This window comes from Nilaparvata lugens, chromosome 6, assembly GCF_014356525.2.
Source record: "Nilaparvata lugens isolate BPH chromosome 6, ASM1435652v1, whole genome shotgun sequence".
Lineage (NCBI taxonomy): Eukaryota > Metazoa > Arthropoda > Insecta > Hemiptera > Delphacidae > Nilaparvata > Nilaparvata lugens.
This window is the reverse complement of record NC_052509.1, coordinates 41,018,852-41,040,387: the sequence shown is the minus strand read 5'-3', so window position 1 is coordinate 41,040,387 and position 21,536 is coordinate 41,018,852. Positions and strand designations below refer to the sequence as shown.

At 34.4% G+C, this 21,536-nt stretch overlaps 1 protein-coding gene across 3 annotated transcripts in view; it reads right to left on the bottom strand.

Annotated features, from left to right (window-relative positions):
• Positions 1–375: 375 nt before the first annotated feature.
• Positions 376–21,536, bottom strand: part of LOC111059344 (alpha-N-acetylglucosaminidase) — a 77,985-nt gene continuing 56,824 nt past the window's right edge. Inside the window, exons 16-18 of one of the 3 annotated variants that reach the window (XM_039430805.1) lie at positions 1,599–1,692; positions 1,264–1,434; positions 376–845 (exon numbers count right to left, since the gene is read on the bottom strand). In XM_039430805.1, coding sequence (XP_039286739.1) covers positions 751–845; positions 1,264–1,434; positions 1,599–1,692 — 360 coding nt within the window. In that variant the 3' untranslated portion in view covers positions 376–750. Of the gene's footprint in view, positions 846–1,263; positions 1,435–1,598; positions 1,693–2,283; positions 2,552–21,536 lie in introns of those variants that run through there. The other 2 variants (XM_039430804.1, XM_039430807.1) reach the window with 2 other exon arrangements.

The window sequence follows — 21,536 nt, the reverse complement described above, 5'->3', positions numbered from 1 at the left end:
AGTCATGAAAAAATCGATTTTATAGTTCTAGCTTGTTACCTTATAAATGTGTATGGAAAAACTCACCAGAAATCATGCAGGAGTTTCTTTGGAGGGCGCTGGAGAACTCATTTTTTGACGTACAGCGCATGAAAATATATTGTTACAAAGTTGTAAAAACGCTCTAAATTTCATAGATTTAAAATTTCTCTGTATCTCTTGCACAAAAAAGGTTATAATGAAATGAAATTTGAACAAATTTAGAAAAAACGTTTTTTTGTGCTATTGAAGGCTATAACTGAAAAATATGCGTTTTAGAGGACAATTTTATAAAACAAAAATTGTAGAGGAAGATTTTAAAAATATTTTCGTCTAATAAACGGCTCAATATCTTGAACGGTTATTGAAATACAAGCGATATAGCAAAACCTTGAAAATTTTGGCGGCCATCTTGTTTCTGAGGTGTTTGCCTGTGATCTCGACTTATCATCACGATCATTATTATGCTAGACCTAAGGAAGAAATTGAGACATCTTTCATGGCTGTTACTCTAAAATGACCATGGAGTGCCTTATTCCTAACATTTGCGCCCGGACTATAATCAATAATATAGATTTAGCTTGTTCCAGATAGTCTTTTATTAAAAAATAGAACTAGAAAAAATATCAAATTAGAACTAAAATATCTATCGAATTGGAAAAAAAACGTATTAATGGAATGTATTTTCATGTTAAAGGTATACTATAGAATATAATTATCTTGGTCTCTCACTCAACCTATTCTAGTAGTAAAGGGAGGAACATTTGAACAATTAAACTTATTCTGCCATTGCTGAAACGTTTTCTTTGCAGTTTCGATCGGATTTCCTGTAAAAAGTAATTATTTTAAATAGGTAGTTATATTTTAGTTTTTTAATTTTATTAAATACATTTTGAAAAATTGATGATTGACACAATCAGTTTATCTAATTTGTAGTTTGTTTCATCTTGTTCAATAACAAGATAAAACAAACTACAAATTAGCTAAACTGAACCAAATACTGTATTAGATAAAACTGAATAATGTATCTTTAGGAAGTATTGATGGCCTCATACTATCCAAAAACGTATATACTTACAAAAATTGAGTTATACTTTGCCTGACTGATTTAGTCACTCACATGCTTTTTAGTCACAGTTACATTTGTCAGGCATTTGAATAGTTACATAAATAAATTTTATCTTCATTTGAAAAAATTCAAAGAATTATTAGAATGATGTGAGAGATAATTTATTGGAAACTTACCAGTATAAGTCTCGTTTATCATGGTCTTACAGTCACTAAATGGCTTTTCGACCGTGTTGAATATTTTCTCACGAATTATGTGCTCATTAATACCCTTATGATTTTCAAGAGCTTCAAGAATTAGTTTGAAGAATAATTCCCAACGTGGTTTGTAGTAATGTTTCACGAGTCCTGAAATAAAATAAAATATTATTTTCCTAAATTTTATATGCTCCTGGCAAAAAAGCAATTGAACTGAAAATTCGCATACTTGAAATGGAGAATAATGTTGGAGATAACTGTTATTACTGCAGATAGTTACTGATTGAACACTAATTCAGCTAGGAATACCTTACCCGCCCATTGCTTTGCTGCATAATCCTTTATCTCTCCATTCGGCCCCCACAAGGTTATCTGATTACGTGCGTTCATTTCCAAGTTTGCTGATTCCTAGAACAAATTTAAAATGTATAAAAATTCAATTTGAAAGCTTGTTCTACAATTTTCACGGTACACACATGGAATTTCACAGAATATTTTCAGGAAAGAGGATTTTAGTCATTAGATTGGTTTTTTAAGTTACCAGTATTATTGTTGACTAGCAGGTAACCCATGCTCCACAAGGGTTCAATTAAAAACTTGACGTAATGAAATCTTGAAGAATTGAAAATAGACCAGTAACCATCCTTGGTAAATAATATAATATATTGTAATATATTTATTATATAATATGTATATTGTAATATTACATTTTTTCTCAATTAAAGTCGAATCTTCAATTCAATATTGATAAAACTTGATAGCAAATATTGGTGTAATTGATATGCGAACTTAACTTTTTACTGGAAATTGATCAGCTACTCAAATGTTGGACAACTCACTTTGATGAAGATCTATTTCTGAATTAACAGATAATTCTAAACAACATAAAGGTTAAATAAATGTAAAAAAACTTTAAAAAATAAAGTTTTATTGAGTATAATAAATGAAATTTGTAAAGTTGTATTCTTTATTAATTGACAATAATTGATGACGTGTCTTGCTTTGAAGCTCTAGGCATTTATTTCAGATGTTTATCTCAGGCGTTTCTCACAACTTTGTATAAGGCTTGGCTATCGTTAGAAGTATTTGTCTCCTGTTGAAGATTTTCTAAATAATTGAAATTTAAGTTGTTTTGTATGAGATTTGAATGTTTTTTATAAATTTTTTGATGTTATTGAACATATGTGAAGTGTAGATTTCAATTTATCTTTTCAATTGATGTTAAAATTTTCATTTAATGTTGAAAGCCATAAGCCTGCCTTATAACCTGTAAATGAAGGATAAGAATTCTTAATTTATAAAAGTTGTATATTTTAATCTAGTTTTGATACAATAATTTCTGAGTTTTTGTGAAAGCTTTTTGAATGTATTTTGATGAACATATCAAACATATTTGTAACCTCAATTATGTTCAATCTATTTTCAGTCCATGAATGATTATTTGTTCTGGTGTAAACTGAATTTTTTCGAATCATTTTGAAAATTAAAATTTGATTTGCTCTGAACTGGACTTATAATTCATAGGCATTAAATCCATTCATGATTTATCAAGATATTAGCATATTAGGAACCGATGACTTTCCTTAGGTGATAGGTGAAAGCTATCAAACCTATTTGGATAAAATTGGTAGTACGTCAAATGTTACCCCTGTGGTGGGACCGAATTACAAAATAAATATGTCCCAAATGGTAAACCATGAAATCCCTGGTTATAGAAATTATGTGTAGGCTGATATCTTGATAGGTTATGAATGGTGAAATGCAGACTGAGTGTGGGGTCTGTTCAAGAGCAATCAAGTCCTAATGGATATTTGTGCATACTAACAAAATGGCAAACATTAAACATGATTTCAATCTTATAGCGTTTTTAACACAAAAGTTTGACAGACAAGATGCTAGGTTTGATGAGATGAAGCAAGAATTTGCTAACATAAGACTAGAGCAGGTTAGTATAAATCTTTTATTGAAATATACACATAAAACATTGATTAAAAATCATGAAGATGAAAGCAAATTGAAACATGATAATAGTAGTGTTGAGATACAAGATCAATTCATTCAAGTTTCTGATAATTTTCAAGGTTCAAGGTTCTGATAAAAAACATGTAGGCCTAGTTACTGTTGTTGAAAAAGTCAACCCTAGTGAGATAGTAGAATTGAGTAAAGAAGTAGGTAGGGAGTTGTCTTCATTGAAAGTCAACTATCAAGAAAGTACTATTGCTACATTGAAGGTTAGAAAAACAGTAAACAAATTGAATGTTTCTATGAATAAGATAACTACATCAAAGGTTAGGAAGATTGTAAACAAAGTGAATGTTTACATGAGACAGGTTTCTGTAGAGGTTAGGAACAATGTAAACAAAATGAATGCTGCTTTGAGTCAAGTTGATAACTTCAACTTTCAATTGAAAATTGAAAAAGTGTATGAAATGCGTTCTCCAGTTAACATGACTGACTTTTGTAAGCAAAATGGCTTTGTTGAAACAAATGAACCCATGAACAAAATCATGTTTTTAAAGAAAAAAAAGCACAAAGTCAACATTGATGTGTTGGTTTTCAAAGGTTGTTTTAAGTTGTTTACTAAGATGATGACAGTGAATCACATGATGAAAAGGTATTCCCCAGCACTCTGTTATGATTAGGAATCCTGTGTTATGCCGGGATCCAGAATAGCATAATCGCTACACAGCGTGTGGTAAGAGTCCATAATTGTGTCTTTTTTCTTTCCTGTAGCCTATTTTCTTGGCCCTGAATCTTTTCAAATTTCGATTCTTTCCTGTCGTTGTGTAGTATTCAGTAATTTTCTTCTATAATGCATATCTTAACCAATCTTGTCCATAGTCATTTAAATTTGTGAATTTTAAATTTTCTTCTGAAATAATATTAGAAGTTTAAATTGTAGCTTATTTTTCCTAATCTTTAAATTGATGATAAAACTTAACTTTTCTAAAATCTATCTACTGTAGTGTAAATAATTGTGTGCTTGTGACATATTTTTTCATCATGTATCACTTATGTTAAGTGTATCAATCTTGTGTGTCTGTGTTGTTTTAGGGAACTTATTACCCATTATTTAATCTTTCTCTTCCTTGTATTACTTAGGGAATTTATTTACCCAATTTTCTTTGTATTTTATTTGTATTTTTTTAGGGAACTTATCATCCATTATCCATCTTAATCTTCTTTTTATTGTAATCTTGAAATGGTTTTTAGTTATTATACAGTCTTCAAATTCATAGATTATTTGAAAAATAAATGGTTCAATTTAGAAAATGTTGAAATCTAATCTGATGTATAAATTCTTTTGTTATAATAATAAAAACTTCAAAATTTGAAAGTATTAATGAATTGTGTCGCCATAAATATGAAATGTTCAAGATAAATAGAAAAATAATTTAAACAATAATGATTTCATTGAATGTAAAAGTTTTGTCATATTATTATTTGAAATGAGTTTAAGTTTGAATTTCTTCTAAATTTGAATATTAAATTGATGTCTTTTTTCTAAATTTGAAAACTGTTTTTCTTTATAAACTTTGATATGATTAATTATCGTTTGAAATGGATGCTGGAGTGTATGTAGAATTTTTAGTGGGTTTTGATGATTAGAATTTTGCTGGTATATGATTGTTTTTTGAGATGGAAAACCATTATTGCCTAAAGAAGGAATGACAAAAGGTTATAACTTGAAGAGGCAGTAATGAAATAATATTTTTTTGTGTTGATTACTTTTGTTGATTGCCATAGATGCAAAATAATGATTAATTATGTTGGGTGCCATAGATGAAAGTGTTTACTTATGAATATTGATTGCCATTGAAGCAAAATATTATTGATGTTTGAATGATTTTTTGTTTAATGATTAGTAGTAAAGTTTTGTCATGAAATGTAGTTTGTGTTTAGAACATTGAAAAGTCGAAATAAACTATAGTATCCAACAAACGATGGTTAATAATATTAAATAATCTGTTTTTAATGAAATTTTATAAATCTGTCTACATAAATAACTTTGGAATACTAAATGAAACATAAATCACATTTGAAGTGTTATACTGAATGATAAATCATAAATGTGAAATACTATATTTGAAATCTTATACTGAATGATAAATTATAAATGTGAAATACTATATTTGAAATGTTATACTAAAATGATAATGAAATGCAGATATTTATATTGTATTATGAAATGATTTTTTAGTGGAAGATCAATTGTCTGAATATAATGATGTATCTGTTAAGGTTTTTCTTCTTGTGATGATAGATCTTCTTTTATGTTGTAACATTGATGGATAATAAAAAAGGTTATTTAAATGATTTTATGGATTTGAAATGAGCATATTGAAATTTTTAAATATTTTATTAAAGTTTTTGTAATTGATGTCTCTATAAAATGAAAGAAATTTCAAAACTTATGTATTGTTGACTGTATAATAAGATGTTCACAATAAATTTCATTTTTTTGCTGATTACATACTTGTAAATAATTTTTAAGTGCATTAGATTGTATTGGTAGCCTAATAAAATTTTTCTTTTTAGTTTATAAGCATATTAAAATAACAGGTACAGCATGGACGTTAACTTCAAAATAATTATCGCGTGAATCTTGAGATCTACAACACAAGTGAATGCCATGAAGAGTGTTAAGAACATTTGGGTGATTTTCGAACTGGTGTGACTCATTAATGGATTGCCTACGCCAATGCCGACGCCAATGCCTACACCAATGCCTACGCCTATGTCTACGCCAATTGCTGACTACGCAACTCAAACTTCTGCACTACTTTATTACCTGGAGGTAATTGCCATCCATGTCCAAGTTCGCAACTTTAATCTCAAATAACAGTCACTGTATCATGAAAGAAACTGATTCAAAACAAAAAATCCTCACCTAAATTAATCCTGTATGCTGAACTCTAAACCTTGAAAGCTGAAAATATCAAAAAACCAAACCCTACCTAAGTTAATCCTCACCTAAATTAATCATGTATGCAGCGTCTCTCTCTTTTCCAAAAAATGTTACATTGTCATTTCAAGCCTGAAATGTACACTGTATGTATGATATACAATTTACGTGACTTTGAGTGAGCTTGGCATGTACCCATCTACTAATAAGCATGAGGCCATGCTAACAGATGTCTCATGTATCCAGATCAGCCCAACACTACGTGTATCCAGATCAGCCCAACACTACGTGTATCCAGATCAGCCCAACACTACGTGTATCCAGATCAGCCCAACACTACGTGTATCCAGATCAGCCCAACACTAATGTCATCACAAACGGAAGATCAAGTTCACTTGGAGTCACACTTAACTGAATTTCATACTGAGTGCCTTAACGGACTGTTTTCAAAATTTGCATCGATAAAAAATTAACCACGTTAACAGTGAAAGAAATGGACATTTTTTAATTTTATTGCAATTTTATATGAAAATTAAATGTACCGTAACAATTCATCAATTCATTTAAAAATTCTGTTCAACATACTAAATTTTTATGAAATAACATTTAAATTTTCTATCTACTAAACTTATGTAAAATTTCAAGAACTATTCTTTAAATATATTAGATTGTCTGTTGAGGTAATTTACTTAAATCATAAAGTTGAATAAAAAATAATTTTGATATTCAACACTTTGAAATATTGTTTGGAAATGTATAACAAATGCTAATGATGAATTTTTATAATAATTTTCAATTATAGGATGACATGTAATGTTTTTGTAGAAAAAATTGTTCCTGTTCTCAAATTTAAAATTAACAATTTCCATTTGTTTCAATGTAATTTTTCTTTAAATTCTCAAAGAGTAAAATTTTTTATGTCAAGTGGAGGGTATTTGTAATATTACATTTTTTCTCAATTAAAGTTGAATGGTACACGCCACCTTAGTCCTCTGACACACCCAGAACCTGACAGGAGTGGACAGGGACTATCTCATCCATCGACACTGTACACCAGCGACAGGGAAAGACTGTTTTGAAAGAGTCTGGAATTGGCGTGTGCGTTAGGCGCCAAAACCGGACACTTTTACATTCGTACAGAAACGACAAAGTCAGACACATTGAATCTCTGACACTTCCAAAACAAGACGGTTAGGTTACACTTCTTGGACGGACTGTACTACACAGAGCTGTATTGTTTTATTCAAACAATGGTCATTGTTTGATGAATCCTCATGTGTAGGCTATTCTTAACATGACCATTGACAATTTATTTCTGAAACCTATCACTCATTTCTATCTCTCTTCGTAGTTATATCAGGCGATGACTTATCTTGTAACTGTATAATTCGGTATATATCATTCCTATTTTGTGCAGTTGTCTCTCTTTTCTGCAGTTATTTGGAGCATAAATAATAGAGCTATTAGTGAATTTCTTGACACAAAACAAAAATAACTTCACTTCATAGTTAAATTATCAAGATTAGTGAGTACACTGAAACCTCTCAATAACTCTATAATTTGTTGTTTTGCCATCAAAAACACTGTAATTAGTATTCCCATAAAGATAAATACACTAATATGCCATTGTAACACTGATAACTCCAGTTATGAGTTCATTGAAAGCTCTATGGATTCACATATAATAATACAACTAGAGATACCCTGGGTTAAAGAACTCGCTCATGAACAGGTATTTTATCTCTGAAATCTTTTACAAGTATGTCAAATTAATATTTATAACAATATTTTCTAATATCCATTCATAGAGGCTATATTATGAATTAATTATGGGATCAGTATCCATGATACAATTTTTTCGTATTTTGTTCTATCAGCCACGATATTGCAGAGCTTGATATACAATATATATTGATATTGCAGAGCTTGATATATTCATCACCCACCAAAATTTGTATTCAACGCTTGGTCCCGTAGGCTACAAATTATAGAGGTTCTACTGTGTTGAATGTAGTCTACTGGAGGGTGAATATACTCGAACATTGAGTATATTTTCAAAGTATATTGAGTACAATTGGTCTATCTTTTCATATTCCCTAAAAACTACCTGATTGTTATAAGCTAATTTTAGTATGTGCTTCTTCAACATAGAAATACCATTTTCTTGGAATATGGGGATGTAGAGGCATATTTATATAAGATAGGATTCCTGGAAGATTGGATATGTGAGCATGTTGTCAATGGAAATGAGTAGAATACAAAAACTTTGAAAAGTATAATAAAGTTGAATGAAATCAGCTTCAATTATTGTATGGCAAGATTACGATACTTATGAACTCTACTTAGAAATCCTATTATATTTAGTGAGCAATTTCTATATATATCTTTATATTTATCTGGTTATTTATGTCCAACGGATCTCGAAAACGGCTCTAACGATTTTCACGAAATTTGAAATATAGTAGGTTTATGATATAAAAATGCGATTGCACTAAGTCTCATCCCTGGTAAAAAATCGCTGAAGGACATTAAAAGGATCATTCATCCTTGGGAAAATAGCTGAGATTTTCGTCGTCTGTGGATGATAAAGTGAGTGAGCGAGTGCATCTGTGGAAAATCAAAATATCTCATCCCCGAAATTCGTGAACTGACGTATAGCCAGCTGTAAAATACAAACTCGACCTCAAAATAAAAATTCAGGGAAGAAACAGTTTTGGGCTGTGCCTGTTAGTCCTTCCCCAATCATTTTGTTCTGTTTATCAATAAATAAAATAATAACGAGCGAAGCTCGGTGCCCCGATATTGGATTGTGAAACAAGATAATAATTATCTTGTACTGTATCTTATACAATAATTATATTGTACTGGAAAGTATTTAGTAGTTCTGTGAACAGTAGACCTCACGCAGTTTTCTCATCCACAAATATCCAATGTCACCTGTTTGAAAAGAAACTCAGTTCACGTTTGAATTTGTATTACATAAATGATATAATTCATCCAGATCTGTGATAATCTTTCTATCTGATGAGAATCATTTTTTTTACAATAAAAAATATTATAATTTCTTCAGCATTATTAAGTTCATTTGATTATTTTTCATCAACTATTAAATTAGTTTTTTCAAACGTGAGAATATTGATAATGATGGGCATGCATAATAATACCAATATTGGGGCACCGAGCTTCGCTCATTATTTATTTATAAACTACTAGCAAGAACCCGTGCTTTTCAAGGATCTATTTTAAAACTTGACAAAATGAAAACTTGACGTAATGAAATTTTGAAGAATTGAGAATTGGCCTATAACCATCCTTGGTTAATTAAGAATCTATAAGTGTAAAATCTGACAAAGCATCTTTGGAACGGTTTCACTTGTTATTCGTTCCGCTACTACGTAGACATCATGTCGTCATCATGTCTGTCTGTCTGCGCGCTGTGTCTTTTGTGCGTCTGCGCTGACCAGTGACGTCACAGTCGCGGTCCTTTGCCACTGCTCTAGTCAGCTGGTTTTCTATACTTCTATTCGTACCTTTTTCGTCGGATTGTTTGCCGTTGCAATTTTAATATTTGTGCTATTCAATTTTTTGGAATTTAATCTTGTCTTTAGGCATCTTACCTTTTAGATATTTGCCACTTTTTCAACATACGTTTCCAAACGTTTTCGTACGTGGCTACATTTCCGCTTTCCCCTTTTTGTTACTAGCGTCTTTTGCCTTTTGCTGTTTGTCTTTTCATGGAGGTCGGCGAGTGTGCTTCCTGCGCTCGGTCTAAACCTTTCATCTGAATTCATCGGACTTACAAAACCTTTTTAAAGTGTGAATTATTCTTCAAATTAATTCGTTTGTTCTATTCTTCAGTGTGATTCAATTATTCATCGAGTTCTTCACTCAGTTACTCTGTTAAAATTGGATAAACTTTGTCAAAAATTGCAACCTCGTGTAAGCGTTCAGCGCTATTTATTTGATCTACAGAACCTTTTTAAAGTGTGAATTATTCTTCAAATTAATTCGTTTGTTCTATTCTTCAGTGTGATTCATTTATTCATCGAGTTCTTCACTCAGTTACTCTGTTAAAATTGGATAAACTTTGTCAAAAATTACAACCTTGTGTAGGCTTCAGTTGCCATTTTTTTACAATTGGCTTCACCTCGTGAACCTCAAACTTTCAAGTGCATCATCTCTACCGTTTGGAAATCAATCCAAAAATTCCACAATTTGAAGATCGGATTATTCGTTTGGAATTCTACTCGCTCCAGCCTACTTTTCCATTGGGGGATTCGCCTGCTGTAGTGGACGTTTCCATGCTTGTCATCGCATGGCCAGATCACTTCATCGCTTGCTGATGTCCTGTTCCTGTTGGTATTGCGGAGTCATTGCCTGTCTGCCTGGCCGCATCTCCTCTTCAAAATTTTATTCAGGTTATGTAAATCATTCTTTTCAATTTTCATTTACGTATGCATCATTATTGTTTTATTAATGTCTATCTTGACATTCAATTCACTAAGGCCACCGACGCCTATTAATTCATTGGATTTGACAGCTACCCTTGGCTTTACAAGTGATTTTCTGAGGCCACTGACGCCTACTAATTGATTTATTAATGTCTATCTTGACATTCAATTCACTGAGGCCACTGACGCCTATTTATCAATTTATTAATGTCTATCTTGACATTCAATTCACTGAGGCCACCGACGCCTACTTATTATTTGATTAATGTCTATCTTGACATGCAATTCACTAAGGCCACCGACGCCTATTAATTCATTGGATTGACAGCTACCCTTGGCTTTACAAGTGATTTTCTGAGGCCACTGACGCCTATATAATTGTATTCAATAGTAGCAATTATTCTTTGGATTTGACAGCTACCCTTGGCTTTACAAGTGATTTTCTGAGGCCACTGACGCCTACTAATTGATTTATTAATGTCTATCTTGACATTCAATTCACTGAGGCCACTGACGCCTATTTATCAATTTATTAATGTCTATCTTGACATTCAATTCACTGAGGCCACTGACGCCTACTTATTATTTGATTAATGTCTATCTTGACATGCAATTCACTAAGGCCACCGACGCCTATTAATTCATTGGATTGACAGCTACCCTTGGCTTTACAAGTGATTTTCTGAGGCCACTGACGCCTATATAATTGTATTCAATTGTAGCAATTATTCTTTGGATTTGACAGCTACCCTTGGCTTCACAAGTGATTTTCTGAGGCCACTGACGCCTATATAATTGTATTCAATTGTAGCAATTATTCTTTGGATTTGACAGCTACCCTTGGCTTCACAAGTGATTTTCTGAGGCCACTGACGCCTATATAATTGTATTCAATTGTAGCAATTATTCTTTGGATTTGACAGCTACCCTTGGCTTTACAAGTGATTTTCTGAGGCCACTGACGCCTATATAATTGTATTCAATAGTAGCAACTATTAATTTATTGGATTTGACAGCTACCCTTGGCTTTACAAGTGATTTTCTGAGGCCACTGTCGCCTATTACTCGGTCTAATTGATGTCTGTCTTGACATTCAATTCATTGAAGCCCATGTCGCCTATATTCAACCCGGACTGTCCTCATTGTATTTATTAGCTACCCTTAGCTCTTAAGTGATATTTTAAGGCCAGTAACGCCTATAATTGTTTGGTCGAAGTCTATCTTGACATTCAATCACTGAAGGCCTATGCCGCATATATTTTTATACGTTACTTGCTGAGCATTTCTTTACAGCTTATTGTCATTTTTAATCATTATTATTGTACCTTAGTAATAACTTTCATTATTGCACTCAATTTATATTCATTTCAGGTATCATTATTACTACCTTTGCATTTATTGTCAGACTTCAATGGTCACTAATGTCATTGACCTAATTTCTTTTAAATTTTGTAGTTCTCTACATTATTTCACATGTTGTAATTTTCCCAAGATTTGACTCATTGTTTTTGTATGTGGCCATCTGCCTATTATTATTTAAAGATTCAAAGACTTAACCTACTTACAATTGCTTTTGTATGTGGCCATCTGCCTATTATTATTTTATTGATCTCAAGATATTTGATTCAATGTTTTTTGTATGTGGCCACCTGCCTATCATTATTTTATTGATCCCAAGAAATTTGACACAATTGTTTTTGTATGTGGCCGTCTGCCTATTATTATTTTATTGATCCCAAGATATTTGACACAATTGTTTTTGTATGTGGCCATCTGCCTACTATTATCATCTTATTATTATTAAATCTTATATTGTTGATTCATTTAGTCTTTTATTGGCGTACTTACCACACCTCAAGCTATCAGTATTTTTATGCACAGAATTCAAAGATTTATTTGTAGGTATTTATAACAACTATCATCCACAGTCCACTGCCCTGCCCTTGGATTCTGTCATAAAAATTGGTCCTCCTGCCCGTCATCTTTGACCCAGTTTGCCTAGGATAATTGTTAATTTTTATTACCCATTTCTTGGTCCATTGAACCTTGGGGTTTCAGTGACCATGTGCCTAATAGTCTAGCTTGACGCCATGATTAGGTCCCACTCTAGAGTATATTTATTTCATTGTACTTTTGTATGTTTATATTGTTTAATATTAAGCATTCACACACTTGTTTCAAATTTTCAGTACTGGCTGCAACTCAAAGCACGCTGCGACGTGTATGCACCAGCTATCAACTATCTTGTACCCTGAGAGACTGAACCGCACTGAACTGGTCACAGACGGCTATTGCGCATTGAGAAAACAACACACGGCAAACTACACCGCCTTGCGAGCTCGCTACTTGACTCGCCGCACAGCAAGCTTGATACAACTTGCCTCAAACGCACAGGCGTGCCTCTCTGCGTACTGGACCAGCGCCCAAGATTGCTTATGGCGCAGCAATCGCATTGCTACAGTGCACTATCGTGTCATTCACTCAGGTTTTTCTGTTAATTTTTAGCATGTCTGATCATGAGGAAGATTCACTTCCTGAGCCTTCTGCTCTTTTCAATGCAAGAGACAATTTACACCAGGAAATAGATTGGTTCATAACCACCTATAACGATTTTGTTGTGGACACTGAAGCCACTTATTATCAATTATTGACTGTAAAAAACGAACTAGGTTTACTTAGAATTAAGTATGATAAGATACATCAACAACTATGGAATTCAGAGTTGCAAGTACAGGACACTTAAACTCATTTTGAGATACTCAATAAGTTTATCTCCATTACCTCTAAGGCAAACGCTGCATTAACTGCTTTTGAAAGCAGACAACGCATCAATGAGGCCACTACTGGTGCTTCCCAGCGGCCAACATCTCAAAACGCACCTTTGGCAAATTTTCAGTTGCCTCAGATTCCGCTTCCACGCTTCAATGGGGAGCTTTCAAAATGGCAAGCATTCTCAAGTGCTTTTACTAATATTATTGGTAATCAAGATAACATTAATGATTCATTGAAATTTTTCTATCTTCGTCAATCACTCAGTGGTGAAGCTCTTGCTAGAGTGGAACACATTGAAGCTGACGAAAATGGTTTTCAGCTTGCATGGAACCTCTTAAGGGAGAGGTATGACAACAAGAGATTAATTGCTGCCAGGCACGTCACGGCAATTGAATCTCTGCCTACCATAAAGCGTAACTGTCCGCAATCATTACGGGCATTCATTGACTTTTGCAAGTCCCACATCACCACACTCGAAGCGCTTCAACTTGGAGTCCAAATCAAGGACTTGTTGTATATGCACAAAATGTTGTTGCAGTTGGATACTGCTACTGTTCGAGAATGGGAAAAGAGTGTTGGTATACACGACATTCCCACCATTGATAAATTTTGGAATTTTTTGGAATCACAATGCAAAATCATGGAAGCTGTTGCTTCAAGCTCAGCTAACCATCATCAAGGAAATGTACAGCAAGGTACATCCAACTCAGTTGGTGCTCATAGCAAGCCGAAGTTCAACCAAAATCAATCGAATGTTCAAGCTAGGATGCAGGTTACTACCTCTTCTATGTCACCTTGTAGTTTTTGTAATTCTGTTGGCCATTTTCCAAATCGTTGTAATGAATTATTGAAGTTACAGGTTACTGATCGTTGGAACGCTGTCCGTGACAAAAGGTTATGTTATAATTGCCTCAAGCCTTTTGCACCCAATCATGTTTGTTCGGACAAATCGTGTACACTTTGTGGTAAGAGTCACCACACTGTTCTTCACAGGTCGTATCCTCAATCACGGGACCCTCAGCCTACTTCTAAGGATAAGGTAACTTCAAATCTTATTCATTCTCAATCTTTTGCTCCCTCCAAGGGTAAGAATGCTGTTTTGAATTCCGTCATGGTTCAGAATGCGGAAACAACTAAGCAAGCTGTTTCTCATGCAGAACAGCCTCAGAAGAACTCTCATGTCACTATGAGCTCTACTTCGTCACTGGTGTTTGCAACAGCAATCAACTGTCGCCTTGTTACCTACTGCTGAAGTTTTGGTTCAACTTCTAGTGGGGATTTTATTAAAGCAACCGCGCTTTTAGACTCTTGCTCTGATTGTAATTTGATGTCAACTAGGTTGGCTGAAAAATTGTCACTTGTTACCTTGTATTCTGACACTTTGATTCATAGTGTAGGTGAGAATAAGACCAAATCATCTATTCTCATTCGGTTTGCTTGTCTTCTACTGATCGTTCGTGGTCGGTCGAAGAAAATTGTATTGTAGTTGATAGCATATCATCTAATGTTCCTAGTGTGAACATTGATCTTTCCAAAATTTCAATTCTGTTGAACTCAAATTAGCGGATCCATTGTTTGATCAGCCTAAGCCTGTAGATCTGTTACTTGGTGCTGGCATATTTGCATCTGTTCTTCAGCCTGGTAAATTGTATCTAGCTCAAAATGCTCCCATCCTTCAGAAAACCAGTCTAGGTTGGGTCATATTTGGTTCTTGTAAAACGATTGTCCTATTGCAGCACCTCGTTCGTGCCTCCCTGCTTCACCTGTGGCCGCTCCCCGTAGGGTCATGTCAAATTTTCTAACTTCAAATGATGTCTCTCATCAGTTAGAGAAATCAGTTCAGGTATCAATTCAGGAAATCAGTTCTCAATCAGTTCAGGTATTAGCTACTACTTCGTCTCGTAATGATGTTATTTCAGGTATAATCAATAGTTGCTCCACCTATCACAAAATCGTTCGTACAACAACATATGTTCTACGGTTCATTCATAATTGTAAAAAACAAAATTCAGTCATTCCGCGCTTTGGTCAATTAACTATCTCTGAAATTTCAGAAGCTGAAAATTGTATCTTCAAATCTATTCAAGAAGAAGCTTTCTCTGCCAAACTTAAAGCATTGCGTCAAAATCAGGAGCTATTGCCTAATAGTTCTATTAAAGCCTTGTCACCATTCATTCACTCAGATTCTCTGCTCAGAGTTGGTGGACGTTTGCAAAATGCAAATGCTTCATTTGATTACAAACATCAAATATTGTTGCCCAGCAATCACAAATCCACTCGTGCATTGATTATTGCTCACCATCGTCGTATAAGTCATGCTGGGGTGCAGGCCACCATGGCCAGTGTAAGACAACGATTTTGGTTTCCCTCCACCCGTCGCACCATCAAAAGTGTATTGCGGCATTGCATATTGTGTTTTCGCTTTTCGGCTCTTCGCTCTGAGCAAATCATGGGTAGTTTACCAGCGGCCGCGTTCAGGCTAACTTTCCTTTTATAATTGTGGTTTGGATTATGCCGGTCCTATTTCCATCCATGTAGGCGGCCCCAAATCTCGTACTTTTTCTAAGGCATACTTGTCGCTGTTTGTGTGTATGGTAACTCGTGCCGTTCATATTGAAACTGTCTCGGACTTACTTCCAAGGCATTATTGCCGCTCTGATTCGTTTTTCTGCTCGTTGTGGCATCCCGCATTCCATTTTTTCGGACAACGCCACACTTTCGTTGGTGCCAACAATGCTACGTGAGCTCCACGAATTTTTGTCCTCTGATCGTCTCAATCAGATATTCATGACACTATGTCTGTACTCAACATCCAATGGCACTTCATTCCCCCTCGGGCTCCACACTTCGGTGGACTCTGGGAGAATGTGGTAAAAATTTCAACGCATATTCCATGTAGTCACTTTCAACAAGGTATTTAACTTTGAAGAAACCTGTACTCTTGCTGCTCAGGTCGAGGCCATCTTGAATTCGCGCCCTCTTGTTCCCTTGTCGGAAGATCCACATGATCTTGCCTACTTATCTCCAGGTCATTTTTTGATTGGACGTCCACTTACATCATTACCCTTCTTGCCGCCTAACACCAAACACATTGACCATCGTTCACGTGGTATCAACACTTGCCGTTTCTATCCAGGAGCTCTGGGATAGGTGGTCTCGTGAATATTTAACCACTCTTCAGACAAAAGGCAAATGGTTAAGCAATTATGAAAATTTGAAGGTCGGTACGGTTGTCATCTTGAAGGATCCTGGTTCCGCTCAGTCCACTTGGAAGCTGGCGCGCATTACTGAAGTTCATCCCGGTAAGGACGACAAGGTTCGAGTTGTCACTGTTCTCACTCCCTCCGGCACTTTAAGAGGGCTATTTCGAGTTTAGCACCTCTTCCCATTGATGAGGATTCTAGTTAATCCCTTGCTCTTATGGTTCATGTTGTATTTTCAGGTTTCATTGTTCTTTTCCCCTGGTTCTCACATGGGGCCCAGTTTCAATTTCCAATTTCCCTTGCAGATTTTACATATTTCTTACTTTTTCTTATTGTGCCATACCCCCGTATGACACAAGGGGCCCAGTTTATGTAAAATCTGACAAAGCATCTTTGGAACAGTTTCACTTGTTATTTGTTCCGCTACTACATATACATCATGTCGTCATCATGTCTGTCTGTCTGCGCGCTGTGTCTTTTGTGCGTCTGTGCTGACCAGTGACGTCACAGTCACGGTCCTTTGCCACTGCTCTAGTCAGCTGTTTTCTATACTTCTATTCGTACCTTTTTCGTCGGATTGTTTGCTGTTGCAATTTTAATATTTGTGCTATTCAATTTTTTGGATTTAATCTTGTCTTTAGGCATCTTACCTTTTAGATATTTGCCACTTTTTCAACATACGTTTCCAAACGTTTCGTACGTGGCTACATTTCTCCGCTTCCCCTTTTTTGTTACTAGCGTCTTTTGCCTTTTGCTGTTTGTCTTTTCATGGAGGTCGGCGAGTGTGCTTCCTGCGCTCGGTCTAAACCTTTCATCTGAATTCATCGGACTACAAAACCTTTTTAAAGTGTGAATTATTCTTCAAATTAATTCGTTTGTTCTATTCTTCAGTGTGATTCAATTATTCATCGAGTTCTTCACTCAGTTACTCTGTTAAAATGGATAAACTTTGTCAAAAATTGCAACCTCGTGTAAGCGTTCAGCGCTATTTATTTGATCTACAGAACCTTTTTAAAGTGTGAATTATTCTTCAAATTAATTCGTTTGTTCTATTCTTCAGTGTGATTCAATTATTCATCGAGTTCTTCACTCAGTTACTCTGTTAAAATTGGATAAACTTTGTCAAAATTACAACCTCGTGTAGGCTTCAGTTGCCATTTTTCTACAATTGGCTTCACCTCGTGAACCTCAACTTTCAAGTGCATCATCTCTACCATTTGGAAATCAATCCAAAAATTCCACAATTTGAAGATCGGATTATTCGTTTGGATCTACTCGCTCCAGCCTACTTTTCCATTGGGGGATTTGCCTGCTGTAGTGGACGTTTCCATGCTTGTCATCGCATGGCCAGATCACTTCATCGCTTGCTGATGTCCTGTTCCTGTTGGTATTGCGGAGTCATTGCCTGTCTGCCTGGCCGCATCTCCTCTTCAAAATTTTATTCAGGTTATGTAAATCGTTCTTTTCAATTTTCATTTACGTATGCATCATTATTGTTTTATTAATGTCTATCTTGACATTCAATTCACTAAGGCCACTGACGCCTATTATTTCATTGGATTTGACAGCTACCCTTGGCTTTACAAGTGATTTTCTGAGGCCACTGACGCCTACTAATTGATTTATTAATGTCTATCTTGACATTCAATTCACTGAGGCCACTGACGCCTATTTATCAATTTATTAATGTCTATCTTGACATTCAATTCACTGAGGCCACCGACGCCTACTTATTATTTGATTAATGTCTATCTTGACATGCAATTCACTAAGGCCACCGATGCCTATTAATTCATTGGATTGACAGCTACCCTTGGCTTTACAAGTGATTTTCTGAGGCCACTGACGCCTATATAATTGTATTCAATAGTAGCAATTATTCTTTGGATTTGACAGCTACCCTTGGCTTCACAAGTGATTTTCTGAGGCCACTGACGCCTACTAATTGATTTATTAATGTCTATCTTGACATTCAATTCACTGAGGCTACCGACGCCTACTTATTGTTTTATTAATGTCTATCTTGACATTCAATTCACTGAGGCCACTGACGCCTACTTATTATTATTAATGTCTATCTTGACATGCAATTCACTAAGGCCACGACGCCCTATTAATTCATTGTATTTAACAGCTACCCTTGGCTTCACAAGTGATTTTCTGAGGCCACTGACGCCTATATAATTGTATTCAATTGTAGCAATTATTCTTTGGATTTGACAGCTACCCTTGGCTTCACAAGTGATTTTCTGAGGCCACTGACGCTATATAATTGTATCAATAGTAGCAACTATTAATTTATTGGATTTGACAGCTACCCTTGGCTTTACAAGTGATTTTCTGAGGCCACTGTCGCCTATTACTCGGTCTAATTGATGTCTGTCTTGACATTCAATTCATTGAAGGCCCATGTCGCCTATATTCAACCCGGACTGTCCTCATTGTATTTATTAGCTACCCTTAGCTCTTAAGTGATATTTTAAGGCCAGTAACGCCTATTAATTGTTTGGTCGAAGTCTATCTTGACATTCAAATCACTGAAGGCCTATGCCGCATATATTTTTATACGTTACTTGCTGAGCATTTCTTTACAGCTTATTGTCATTTTTAATCATTATTATTGTACCTTAGTAATAACTTTCATTATTGCACTCAATTTATATTCATTTCAGGTATCATTATTACTACCTTTGCATTTATTGTCAGACTTCAATGGTCACTAATGTCATTGACCTAATTTCTTTTAAATTTTGTAGTTCTCTACATTATTTCACATGTTGTAATTTTCCCAAGATTTGACTCATTGTTTTTGTATGTGGCCATCTGCCTATTATTATTAAAGATTCAAAGACTTAACCTACTTACAATTGCTTTTGTATGTGGCCATCTGCCTATTATTATTTTATTGATCTCAGATATTTGATTCAATGTTTTTTTGTATGTGGCCACCTGCCTATCATTATTTTATTGATCCCAAGAAATTTGACACAATTGTTTTGTATGTGGCCGTCTGCCTATTATTATTTTATTGATCCCAAGATATTTGACACAATTGTTTTGTATGTGGCCATCTGCCTACTATTATCATCTTATATTATTAAATCTTATATTGTTGATTCATTTAGTCTTTTTGTTGGCGTACTTACCACACTTCAAGCTATCAGTATTTTTATGCACAGAATTCAAAGATTTATTTGTAGGTATTTATAACAACTATCATCCACAGTCCACTGCCCTGCCCTTGGATTCTGTCAATAAGCAAAATTTCAAGTTAATTAGTCCAGTAGTTCAGACATGATGATGCGTCAAACATAATTTTCCTATCCCATACGTGCATAACCCAGCTCTTCACTTTATATAATTATTATAGATATAGTTAAAGACTGCAAGAGATAGGACTGTGGAACAGAATAGTGGTGAAACTATGATAGCGCCAGAAGTGTCTCAAACACAATAGTAGGTACTACATGAACTTTTTGGAAGTGATTTGAAAAAAAAAATGTTAAAACAACAGAACTGAATCCTTATTATTCTACCTTCATTTAGAGAGGCTTTTGTTTGAGCTGAATAGGAATCTATTTATAAAAAAAATGAATGTCTGTTTGTGTGTTTTTTTGTTTGTTCCCTGTAGACTTGAAAACTACTTGACATAACGGCATGAAACTTTGGGAATATGTTGTGTGAATATTGGGGATGGTTTCTGAACAGAAATTTGAATAGGGTGGCTAGTAATAATTATTTTTATTAATCCATTTTGCAGACATATGTTTTCGAAATTTTCGGCCGAGCGGCTACTGAAGAACAAAAAGATGATCATGATTCAAGATCATATTTTGATAATATGATTTAGCATCTAAAGTTACCAGCTGTAATAAACATATCACCCTGTGATAGAATTATTGTGTACTATGGTACTGGTATTAAAACGGTAGTTTGGAGTTGAAGTGTAGTTGATTGGTACCAGCTGTTGATAATGGTTCCTTAGAAGACCTATACTAATAATAATATTATCACTCCCCTATCATTGAGAAACTGAAAAATGTTGAAAAAAATTATTCACCTAATGGAAGAGAGTATATATAATATATATATATATATATATATATATATATAATATATATATATATATGTATAGTATTCATATTGCATTCATTAATATTTACTGAAGAATGAAAGAATCATTTACAATTTTTTGAATGTAGCTTAGCTTATATTCATCCTAAAATGGAAAGAATATGGCCTCTTTCACACGATAGGAGACGTGCAACTTGAACACTGAACAGTGTTCACGTTTTTTTGTCGAAGTACATTGAGTCAAATCGTGTCTTTCACATGGTGACTCCTATCCAGGAACCTTGTTTTGTCACGTCTTTTCCCCTCGAGGCAAGCAGAGGCAAGATCTAACAACTATGCCGACGTTTGCTCAAAAGTATGACTCATCACTTTTTCTCAAAGTCTAACTTCCTTAAAAATATAGATGGAAGATTTCTGATTTCGGATTTGGATTCAGCGACCCCAAATTCTATAAAGCGTAAGTCCTGTTTTCGAAAATATCCGAAAACAAGGAAGTTATGGCTGTTTTTAATAAAGCTTTCTATTATCATATAATTATACGGTAAAAACGAACAGGTACTGTACTATACAGTACGTAAGTACTCTAGCTATTATAATACAACTTACACTGTATTCGTGTAGGAAATTTGGTAGGTTATTTATCTTGATTTCTGAAAATACCCCAAAATAAGGGAGTAAGATAACTTTGAAAAACCAAAGTTTTCCTGCCGATTGAAGAAACATTAAAAATTAGTCTAAGATATATTATGTCTTAGAATAAAAACGTGTAACAAATATCAGATCACTATTCAAGCTATCAATCTTTTCATAAATTTATTTGTCTCCTCATGGCAGAAGGTTTGCGCC